The sequence below is a fragment of the Pongo abelii genome, chromosome 19 (assembly GCF_028885655.2).
Source record: "Pongo abelii isolate AG06213 chromosome 19, NHGRI_mPonAbe1-v2.0_pri, whole genome shotgun sequence".
Classification (NCBI taxonomy): Eukaryota; Metazoa; Chordata; class Mammalia; order Primates; family Hominidae; genus Pongo; species Pongo abelii.
In genome coordinates, this window is record NC_072004.2 from 56,596,493 (window position 1) to 56,608,790 (window position 12,298).

The following is a 12,298-nucleotide window of genomic DNA, read 5'->3' on the forward strand; positions in this document are numbered from 1 at the left end:
CCTGGGTGACAGAGCGAGACTCCGTCTCAAAAAAAAAAAAAAAAAAAGAGTGCAGCCATCTCGACTCACTGCAACCTCCACTTCTGGGGTTCAAGCGACTCTCCTGCCTCAGCCTCCCGAGTAACTGAGATTACAGGTGTCCGCCACTGTGCCCAGCTAATTTTTATATTTTTAGTAGAGACTGGGTTTCACCATGTTGGCTAGGCTGGTCTTGAACTCCTGACCTTGTGATCCACCCGCCTCAGCCTCCCACAGTGCTGGGATTACAGGCATGAGCCACCACGCCCGGCCAATTGTTTTTCTTTCTTTTTTTTTTGAGAAGGAGTCTCGCTCTGTTGCCCAGGCTGGAGTGCAGTGGCGCGATCTTGGCTCACCGCAACTTCTGCCTCCCGGGTTCAGGCGAGCCTGGCTAATTTTTGTATTTTCAGTAGAAATGGGGTTTCACCATGTTGGCCAGGCTGGTTTCAAACTCCTGACCTCGTGATCCTCCTGCCTCGGCCTCCCAAAATGTTGGGATTACAGGCGTGAGCCACTGCACCTGGCCTGTTTTTCTTAGCAGTATTGTCTGATGACTGCTACACTAACGTTCAGCTTTATTTTTTTCCCCCAAGTCATTAGCTTTATTGAGACATGCTATAAAAGAGGAAAGCTCTTCAGCTTGATTTTTTAAAGTTCTGTTGGATATGAAAAGTATTTTCTTTTTCTTTTTTTTTTTTTTTGAGACGGAGTCTCGCTCTGTCGCCCAGGCTGGAGTGCAGTGGCGCAATCTCCGCTCACTGCAAACTCCGCCTCCCAGGCTCACGCTATTCTCCTGTCTCAGCCTCCTGAGTAGCTGGGACTACAGGCGCCCGCCACCACGCCCGGAGAATTTTTTTTTTTTTTTTTTTTTGGTATTTTTAGTGGAGACGGGGTTTCACCGTGTTAGCCAGGATGGTCTCTATCTCCTGACCTCGTGATCCACCCGCCTCGGCCTCCCAAACTGATGGGATTACAAGCGTGAGCCACCGCGCCCGGCCATGAAAAGTGTTTTCATGCAAATAAAATCACATTTAAATAATCTCCCCAACAATTCCAAATTCCTTTGTCATAATTCAGTTATGAATCCACAGCTAGAAATCACATTCTACGTGTGTAGAATTTTGAGATGACGCTATCATTCTTTATAATAACAAAGATAACAATAAAAGCTATCAATTTTGAGTGCTTAGTATTTGTCAGGCAATGTAAGTGTTTTTATGTACCTATATATTTTTACAATCTATGTATTTTTATCTTGCTAGTAAATTAGCAAGTGAAATGCAAGGCTTTTCTAGTAGAGGAATTGCGTAAATATAAAAGGATCCTGGCTGGGCAAGGCAGCTCACGCCTATAATCCCAGCACTTTGGGAGGAGGTGGGTGGATCACCTGAGGTAAGGAGGTGGAGACCAGCCTGACCAACATGGTGAAGCCCCGTCTCTACTAAAACTACAAAAATTAGCCGGGCGAGGTGGCGGGCGCCTATTATCCCAGCTACTCGGGAGGCTGAGGCTGGAGAATCACTTGAACCCGGGAGGCGGAGGTTGCAGTGAGTGGAGATCACACCTTTGCACTCCAGCCTAGGCCACAACAGCGAAACTCCATCTCAAAAACAAACAAACAAACAAACAAAACACTAAAAAAAAGTATCCTATATAAACTAACTATACCCTTTTATTTTCCCATCTCCAGAGGTTTTTACGGTGGTGGGGGTTTTTTCTTCCTAAATGTATTACAGTAATACCATTGTTTAATTTGGAGTTTAATGGAATTTGAGCTGGGTAAAGCTGTCAATGAAGTAGAAAGCAGTAAGGGAAAGTGGAGAGCAATTGCTATTTGATGTGAGAATAAAATAATTATTTATCTTCTGTAATTAAATTAAATTCCTTTTATCTGATTTCTGACTATACAGGCACAGAAAATCATTATAATCTGAGATGGGTCCTGATTATTTGTTTTAGAGAATGTGTCTTAATTATATAAAAATGCATAATATAGGTCAGGTAATAGAACATGGAAATCACTACAGAAATCTCTTCTTCATCATTGATATTGATATTAGTGAGCTTTTATCTTAGTCTTTCTGTAATTGATAATTGATTTTAAAATAAAAGGGTAACCACTTACTTCAGTATAATAGAAGGCATTGGGATTTCAAAAAACTGTTCTCGAATGGGCACAAAGGGCAAGAGGCCAGTGAAGAAAAGGCCAAGAATGAGCAGGACACGTTGTAGACTGAAGAGTATAGGAATATCTGAATTCTAAAAGACACAAGCAATATTACATGTTATTTTCACAACTGCTCAAATAAAGAGGATTACTTCACAACTTTCAGTATTTCCCAAGACAATATGTTGAAATCTATTACAAGCATTCCTGGAATTATGAATATTCATTTGCAAATAATACCACACTTAATAGTGGCTAGTCCTTGATAAATGGGTCAGGATTGATGTTGGAGCCTCATAGTGTAATGATGTTACTAAAATTTCTCTATTACCATCTCTGCTTTTGCAATACCACTTCTGTGTTGGTTACGGTACTTACAGCTAAAGACTAAACATGTCAGAATCCAATGGAACAAAATGAAAAGATGAATATATGGAATATTCTGTAACTTTACTCCTGTTTAAAAAATATGTAGCTATATATCTCTATATATGAGTATATATAGATACAGATCAATACTGTTGCAAATGTGTCATCTTTTAGCTATGTTATGAATCAAATATAAAATATAAATAGGATTTTGTAAACTAATCCAAGAATCTAACCACCATTTTAAGTTTCTATTGGAAAATATGCTCAATATCCCAAAACTTTAAAAATACAAGATAGACATACATATATATATAATTTTAATTGTGCTAAAATACACATAACATAAAATTTAAGATTTTTTTTTTTTTTTTGAGACGGAGTCTCACTCTGTCATCCAGGTTGGAGTGCAGTGGCACAATATTGGCTCACTGAAACCTCTGCCTCCTGAGTTCAAGCAATTCTCCTGCCTCAGCCCCCCAAGTAGCTAAGATTACAAGCGCACACCGCCATGCCCAGCTAATTTTTTGTATTTTTAGTAGAGATGTGGTTTCACCATGTTGGCCAGGCTGGTCTCAAACTCCTGACCTCAGATGATCTGCCCGCCTTGGCCTCCCAAAGTGTTGGGATTACAAGTGTGAGCCACCACGCCAGCCAAAATTTAAGATCTTAATCATTTTTAAAATTTATTTTCTCACCACCCCCACCCCCCGCCACCCAGCAAAATTGAATGTCAATCATTTTTAAATGTACGGTTTGGTGGTTTTAAGTATATTCACACTGTTGTGCAACCAAAGTCCAGAAGTCTTTTCATTTTGCAAAAGTGAAAACAACTCTAACTCTATGCCTTTTTTTTTTTGAGACGTCTCATTGTCACCCAGGCTGGAGTGCAGTGGCACAACCAAAGCTCACTGCATCCTCAACCCTGGCTCAGGCAATACTTCCACCTCAGCCTCCTGAGTTATAATAGATGGGACTACAGGTGTGTGCCACCATGCCCAGCTAATTTTTGTATTTTTTGTAGAGATGAGGTTTCACCATGTCACCCAGGCTGGTCCCGAACTCCTGGGCTCAAGCAATCCACCTGCCTCAGCCTCTCAAAGTGCTGGGATTACAGGGGTGAGCCACCTTGCCTGGCCAACTTTATACCATTAAATGACAAATCTCCATTCCCTCTCTCCTTGCCCTCCTATGTGTACTATATATATATATTAGACAGGGTCTCGCTCTGTCACCCAGGGTAGAGTACAGTGGCCGGATCATGGCTAATTGCAGCCTAGATCTCCCAGGCTCAAGTGATCCCACACCTCAGCCTCCCACACAGCTGGGACTACAGACACGCACCACCATGCCGAGCTAATTTTTCAAAAATTTTTTGTAGAGACAGAATCTCATTATATTGCCTAGGCTGGTCTTGAACTCCTGGGCGCAAGCATTTCTCCTACCTCAGCCTCCCAAAGTGCTGGAATGACAAGTGTGAGCTACCATGCCAGGCCCTGCTATATTTACTGGAAAAAAAAAATTATGCTTACAGTGAACTTTTAATAAAAACATAATTTTTTAAAAAAAATCACATAAAAATAATTTATTTTAAATAGTTCTAGGCTGGGCGCAGTTGCTCACGCCTGTAATCTCAACACTTTGGGAGGCCAAGGCGGGTGGATCACTTGGAGTCATGACTTCGAGACCAGCCTGGCCAACATGGTGACACCCTGCCTCTACTAAAAATACAAAAATTAGCCGGGCGTGGTGGCATACAACTGTAACCCCAGCTACTCGGGAGGCTGAGGCAGGAGAATCTCTTGAACCCGGGAGGTGGAGTTTGCAGTGAGCTGAGATTGAGCCACTGCACTACAGCCTGGATGACAGAGTGAGACTCTGTCTCAAATTTAAAAATTATATAAATAAATAAATAGTTCTAAATTATCTACTTCTTTATTTTTTAAAAAAATAGAGTAAATGAGTTTGAGAATTTATTTTGCCCTTTTGTTTACATGGTGCTTTGTAATGTTTTTGGCTTACTTACATACAGGTGTTTCAGCTGTAACAAAATATACAAGTCACTGCAAAATCTTGACTTCTGCAAATTCATACACTAAGGATAACAGAGCTTATGGGAAAACAGGGTTAGGGGCTGACCCTCAAAACTTACAGCCAGGTGCGGTGACTCACACTTGTAATCCCAGCACTTTGAGAGGCCAAGACGGGTGGATCACTTGAGGTCAGGAGTTCGAGACCAGTCTGGCCAACATGATGAAACCCTCTCTACTAAGAATACAAAAATTAGCCGGGCGTGATGGCAGGCACCTGTAATCCCAGCTACTCTGGAGGCTGAGGCAGGAGAATTGCTTGAACCTGGGAAGTGGAGGTTGCAGTGAGCTGAGATCGTGCCACTGCACCCCAGTGTGGGCAAGAGTGAGACTCTCTCAAAAAAAAAACTTGGCTGGGCACAGTGGCTCATGCCTGTAATCCCAACACTTTGGGAGGCCGAGGCGGGTGGATCATCTGAGGTCAGGAGTTCAAGACCAGCCTGACCAACATGGAGAAACCCCGTCTCTACTAAAAAATACAAAAATTAGCCGGGCATGGTGACGTGTGCCTGTAATCCCAGCTACTCAGGAGGCTGAGACAGGAGAATTGCTTGAACCCATGAGGCGGAGGTTGCAGTGAGCCAAGATTGCACCACTGCACTCCAGCCTGGGTGACAGAGCGACATTCCGTCTCAAAATATAAAATAAAATTAAATTAGATTAAATTAAATTAAATTAAAAATACTTATGCAACTTTGGAACCAGAGCACTAAAAGAAAGAACCACTATGTTAAGTGTGAATGAATGAAAAGTCATTAAGAGCCACATTTTCCCACTACCACTGTGTGCCCCAATTCCTTTAATGTTTATATTTTGGGTTTACATCTGGAAATTAAAAGGCTAATGTAAAATTCTTATAAATCATACTGTAAGAATTGCAAAAGTAGGCTCAGTGTGGTGGCTCACACCTGTAATCCCAGCACTTTGGGAGGCCGAGGCAGGTGGATCACCTGAGGTTGGGAGTTCAAGACCAGCCTGACCAACATGGAGAAACCCCGCCTCTACTAAAAATACAAAAAATTAGCTGGGCGTGGTGGTGCATGCCTGTAATCCCAGCTACTCGGGAGGCTGAGGGAGAAGAAACGCTTGAACCCGGGAGGTGGAGGTTGTGGTGAGCCAAGATTGCGCCATTGCACTCCAGCCTGGGCAACCAGAGCGAAACTCCATCTCAAAAAAAAAAAAAAAAGGAAAGGAAAAAAAGAATTGCAAAAGTTGTATCAATTATATAGTATGTTGGTAATATGAATGACGAACTTTATTGAAACATTTTTACTGTGATGTTTGGAAATTGCTGCTGAAAGGTTTTTGGAGTTTTTAAATTAAAAAATGACAGAAAGCCAGAGGCTTCTGGAAAAATATGGGAATCAAGGGAAAAGTTCTGTGATTACAGGCCAAAAGTGAGCCTTTTATTTTGAAAGAATTATAGACTTAAATCTCAGCACTTTGGGAGAATGAGACAAGAGGATTGCTTGAGCCTAGGAGTTTGAGACCAGCCTGGGCAATACAGAGAATCTCCATCTCTACAAAAAATTTAAAAACTAGCCAGGCATGGTGGTACATACCTGTAGTATAGTATAGTCCCATGCAGCCTTCACCCAGCTTCCTCAAAAGGAACATCAAGTTACACTTGATGTAACTATAGTATAGTATCAAAACCTGGAATTGACACTGGTACCTTACTGTTCATTAGACTACATAATTTATTCAATTTTCATCATTTTTTAAACACCGCATTCATTTGTGTGTGTGTAGTTCTATGCAATTTTAGCCCATGTATAGATTCATGTAACCACTACACAATCAAGATACAAAGCTGTGGCCGGGCGCGGTGGCTCACACCTGTAATCCCAGCACTGTGGGAGGCTGAGGTGGGCAGATCACCTGAGGTCGGGAGTCTGTGACCAGCCTGACCAACATGGTGAAACCCTATCTCTACTAAAAATACAAAAATTAGCCAGGCTTAGTGGGGGGCGCCTGTAATCCCAGCTACTCGGGAGGCTGAAGCAGGAAAATCGCTTGAACCCGGGAGGTGGAAGTTGCAGTGAGCGAAGATCGCACCATTGCACTCCAGCCTGGGTGACAGAGTGAGTCTCAAAAAAAAAAAAAAAAAAAAACAAGATACAAAGCCATTTCATCACCACACAAGAAATCTCTTGTAGTGGTACCCACTCTCTACCCTACCCTAAGTCCCTGTCCCCTAATCTGCTCTTCCAGGCTACAGTTAATGGAATCTACAATACAATTTGAGGTTGATTTTTTTCACTAAGCATAATGTCTTTGAGGACCATCCAGTTCGTTGCATGTATCAATAGTTCATTCCCTTTTAGTGATGAATAGTATTCCATTGTATGGAAATGTCAGAGTTTGTTCAGTCATTTACCTACTGAAGGACATTTAGGTTATTTTCAGGATTTTGCTTTGATGAATAAAGTTGCTGTAAACATTCACGTATAGGTTTTAGGGAATGTGCCTTCATTTTACATGGAAGGCTGCATCTCCCTGGTAACATATTTTTATTTTTAAAAAAATGCCTGTAATCTCAGCACTTTGGGAGAACGAGACAAGAGGATTGCTTGAGCCTAGGAGTTTGAGACCAGCTTGGCCAATACAGTGAGACTCCATCTCTACAAAAAATTTAAAAATTAGCCAGGCATGGTGGTGCATACCTGTAGTCCCAGCTACTCAAGAGGCTGAGGTGGGAGGATCACTTGAGGCCAGGAATTCAAGATCAACCTGGGCAACAAAGTGAGATCTTGTCTCTGCAAAAAAAAATCAAAAAATTTGCCAGGCATGGTGGCATGCGCCTGTGGTCCAAGCTACACAGGAGGCTGAGGCAGGAGACCATCTGAACCCAGAAAGTCAAGGCTGCAGTGAACCAAGATCACACCACTGCACTCCAGCCTCAGTGACAGAGCAAGACCTTGTTTTAAATAATAATAATAAAATAAATCATTAAATTTTTTAAAAAATCATTTACAGGTTTTTGTAAGCATGTATTTCATTTTTCTGGGATAAATGCCTAAGATTGCTGGGAGTTATGGAACAGTCTAAGTTCTAAGTTCTTAGGAATCTAAAGCCACTCAGCCCAGTGATTGCTCTGTTCTTCCCTTTTGTACACAGCTACCTTGGGATCTCTCAGCCCCTGCTGCACATAAAACTTACTTGCTTTAGGCCAGGTGTGGTGGCTCACACTTGTAATACCAGCACTTTGGGAGGCCGAGGCAGGCAGATCACTTGAGGTCAGGAGCTCGAGACCAGCCTGGCCAACATGGCGAAACCCCATCTCAACTAAAGATACAAAAATTAGCTGGGCATGGCAGCACGCGCCTGCAATCCCACCTAGTCGGGAGTCCGAGGCAGGAAAACTGCTTGAACCCAGGAGATGGAGGTTGCAGTGAGCCTAAATCATGCAACTGCACTCCAGCCTGAATTGGAGTCTCCAAAACAACAACAACAACAACAACAAACTTACTTGCTTTAGTGGGAATCTCAATTATACTCTGAATTGTAATGATGCTGACTGTGCATATTTTTGCCTTCTCTGTTAGGAAGGCCTGCCCAAAGAGGTTGTTTGTTTTGTTTTGTTTGTTTGTTTTTTAAGACTAGTCAAATGAAGCAGTGGGAGTGGAGAAATAAAGAAATCTGTAACTGGTTGTAATCAATTAATTGTAAACACCATTACACTCAGATCAGCCACCAGAGTTCTTTGTATTTGAAAATTGCTACTTATATCATGATATTTCTTCTATATTACAGATTATTTCAGCGTCTTCAATGCTCAAGATTTTTTAACATTTTAAATTTCAAATTCTCTTACCTGATGATGTATGTAAACTTGATTATGAAGGTTTAACTATCATTTTAAAACATATAAAATTAACTTTTATACACTTTTTTTTTGAAAAGAGTATCGGTCTGTTGCCCAGGCTGGAGTGCAGTGGTGCGATCCCAGCTCATTGCAACCTCTGCCTCCTGGGTTCAAGCCATTCTCCTGCCTCAGCCTCCTGAGTTGCTGGGATTACAGGTGCGTGCCACCATGCCCGGCTAATTTTTGTATTTTTAGTAGAAATGGTGTTTCACCATGTTGGCCAGACTGGTCTCGGACTCCTGACCTCAGGTAATCCACCCGCCTCAGCCCCGCAAAGTGCCGGGATTACAAGCGTGAGCCACTGCGCCTGGCCGACATATTTTCTTTAACCAGAAAATTTTCAGTGGGTAGATGGCCCTGCTTTTATATCTTGCTTAATAATCATGATCTTGCATGATCTTGGCTTAACTTGCTTAAATCTATTTGGAAGTTTAGGGTAAAAAGAAGCTAAAGCTATAGATAATAGGATTTTTTTTCTTTTTCTTTTTGTTTTTTTTGAGACAGGATCTGGCTCTGTCAGCCAGGCTGGAGTACAGTGGCAGGATCTCGGCTCACTGCAACCTCTGTCTACTAGGCTCAAGCCATCCTTCCACCTCAGCTTCCCAAGTAGCTGAGACTACAGGCATGTGCCACCATGCCTGGCTAGTTTTTGTATTTTTAGTAGAGATGGGGTTTCCTCATGTTCCCTAGGCTGGTCTCGAACTCCTGGGCTCAAAGTGATCTGTCTGCCTTGGCGTCCCAAAGTGCTGGGATTACAGGGGTGTGAGCCACTTAGCCTGACCCTAAATAATTTATTTTCCTTTCTTTTTTTTTTTTTGAGATGGAGTCTTGTTCTGTCACCTGGGCTGGAGTGCAGTGGCGCCATCTCGGTTCACTGCAACCTCTGCTTCCCAGGTTCAAGCAATTCTCCTGCCTCAGCCTCCCTAGAAGTTGGGATTACAGGAGCATGCCACCACACCTGGCTATTTTTTGTATTTTTTTTTTTTTTGAGACAGAGTCTTGCTCTGTCACCCAGGCTGGAGTGCAGTGGCGCGATCTTGGCTCACTGCAAGCTCTGCCTCCTGGGTTCACGCCATTCTCCTGCCTCAGCCTCCCGAGTAGCTGGGACTACAGGCGCCCGCCACTATGCCTGGCTAATTTTTTGTATTTTTAGTAGAGACAGGTTTCACCGCGTTAGCCAAGATGGTCTCAATCTCCTGACCTCGTGATCCGCCCACCTCGGCCTCCCAAAGTGCTGGGATTACAGGCGTGAGCCACCGCGCCTGGCCTCTATTTTTTGTATTTTTAATAGAGACGGGGTTTTGCCATGTTCGCCAGGCTGGTCTTGAACTCCTGACCTCAGGTGATCCGCCCACCTCGGCCTCCCAAAATGCTGGGATTACAGTGGTGAGCCACTGTGCCCAGCATTTTTTTTTTTTTTTAATAGAGTTGGAAGTCTTACTATGTTGCCCAGGCTGGTCTCAAATTCCTGGCCTCAAGCAATCTTCACCCCTTAAATAATTTCTTTCTTAAAAAAAAAAAATAGGCACATGTTCTCAGGATCTCCTAAGGGCTGTGTTACAGGCAAAAGAAAATTAAAAATAATTAATAATAATAATAATAGAAAGGGGGTCTCACTATGTTGTCCAGGCTGGTCTCAAACTCCTGAGCTCAAGCAATCCTCCCACTTTGGCCTCCCAAAGTGCTGGGATTACAGGCATGAGTCACCATGCCCAGCTAAATAATTTAACTCAAAATTACACACAAAAAATTTAATTACCTAACACAAGATAGTGATTAAAAGATAGAAACTATATTTTTTCCTTTAATACACATAATGAAATATTGGTAAGCAACTAACATTAGCATGTGAAAATAATAATTCCTTGAACCAGTTCAACTGCATTGACCTTATATTGCTAGGTTCAAATCCATTATCTCTACTATATTAAACTTCTGGCTAGTGGCTTCCACCCAGTACCATCTACCTGTGTATGAAGGCTATGAAATAAGATAAGTATTTGTTTTTTTTGAGACAGAGTCTAGCTCTGTTGCCCAGACTGGAGTGCACTGGCATGATCTCGGCTCACTGCAACATTTCTTCCCGGGTTCAAGCATTTCTTCTGCCTCAGCCTCCTGAGTAGCTGGGATTACAGGCATGTGCCACCACGCCCAGCTAATTTTTGTATTTTCATAGAGACAGGGTTTCACTATATTGGCCAGGTTGGTCTCAAACTCCCGACCTTGTGATCCACCCACCTTGGCCTCCCAAAGTACTGGGATTACAGGCATGAGCCACTGCGCCCGGCCTGAAATAAGATAAGTTTTAAAAATTATTACTGTAATAAGGGCCGGGCACAATGGCTCACACCTGTAATCCCAGCACTTTGGGAGGCCAAGGCAGGAGGATTGCTTGAGTCCAAGAGTTTGAGACCAGAGTGGGCAACATAGTGAGACCTCATCTCTACTAAAGATTTAAAAATTAGCTGGGTGCAGTGGTGTGTGCCTGTAGTCCCAGCTGCTTGGGAGGCTGAGGCAGGAGGATCACTTGAGCCCAGGAGTTTAAGGCTGCAGTGAGCTATGATTGCACCACTGCACTCCAGCCTGGGTGACAGGGTGAGACCCTATCTCTAAAAATAAGAAAAAGAAAAAAAATTATTACTATAATATCATTTATAGATACAAAACAACAACAAAGATAGATAATTCTGTATCATTTTTGAAGCTTACCTCTTTGTAGCACTTTTCTACAATTTCATAATTGGCATTACCCCACACTGTTAAGTGTTCTCGATTATACCGCTTCACCAACTCTGAAACCTACGTGTGAAAATCCAAAATTTTATGCATGTGCCTATTTGCAAATCCACTAACAACATTTCACTTAAAAAATGAATTAGAATTGACTATCTGTCAATGAACAGCATAACTTTTGGAAGAATCAATATGTAAATTTAGAATATTTTATAAAATGCAAAATTTATTCACATTATATCATATAATTTATTTAACAGAATAGAGTTATTTAGTAATTTGACATAAACTAACCACGAATGAAACAAGTTAAACTAAAAGATAATTATATAAATGCCAGAATGACTGGTTCATACAACCTTATTTTATCCATGACATGCCAACTGTCTCTGAAAATAGGCTCTCTCCTACAGTAAAATGATCTCTTCTACTAAGGCATTATTCAAAACAATGCTGATCCCTAGGGTATCACATTTCCTTGAGCATTATCAATCTATGCAGTCACTGACTCTAACCTTATTTAGTTTGTGAAATAGGATGCAACACACCCAGAGGAGGCAATGCCTTGAGTACCTTCTTAATCAGCACATTGTTGTTGACTTTGATATCGATGTTAATGGGAGTGTTAGGAAAGGCCTCAAAAACTTCCTTCAGTAATGGAATTCGGTTATCTTTTCCTTCACACTGGCATGCTGAGAAAGCAAGATTTTTAAATGTATTTTTTAAATATAAGTTTTACTTTTTGATGACTAGAGAAGGTATCGTATATATTCATTAAAGGACATTTATAAAATAAGGAAAAGTATAGAGAAGAAAAAAATCAACAACTTAGATATAAACGCTATGACCATTTGGTGTACTTTCTCTACTCTTTTTTCCTATGCATGATTTAATATAGTAATAATATGATGTGCTACAGATTTTAACTTGATATTTTCACATAAAAATAAATATTTTCCTGTTGATTTACTGTGCTTATGATTATGATTTAATTTTTTTATTTTGAGATAACTACACATTCACAATCAATTGTAAGAAATAATAGAGTTCATG

At 41.4% G+C, this 12,298-nt stretch overlaps 1 protein-coding gene across 3 annotated transcripts in view; it reads right to left on the reverse strand.

The window, feature by feature from the left end:
* Nucleotides 1-12,298, reverse strand: part of GDPD1 (glycerophosphodiester phosphodiesterase domain containing 1) — a 55,975-nt gene that overhangs the window by 7,020 nt on the left and 36,657 nt on the right. For all 3 annotated transcript variants that reach the window (XM_054537030.2, XM_054537031.2, XM_002827317.5), the window contains exons 5-7: nt 11,819-11,937; nt 11,222-11,311; nt 2,144-2,277 (exon numbers count right to left, since the gene is read on the reverse strand). In XM_054537030.2, coding sequence (XP_054393005.1) covers nt 2,144-2,277; nt 11,222-11,311; nt 11,819-11,937 — 343 coding nt within the window. The remainder of the gene's footprint in view (nt 1-2,143; nt 2,278-11,221; nt 11,312-11,818; nt 11,938-12,298) is intronic.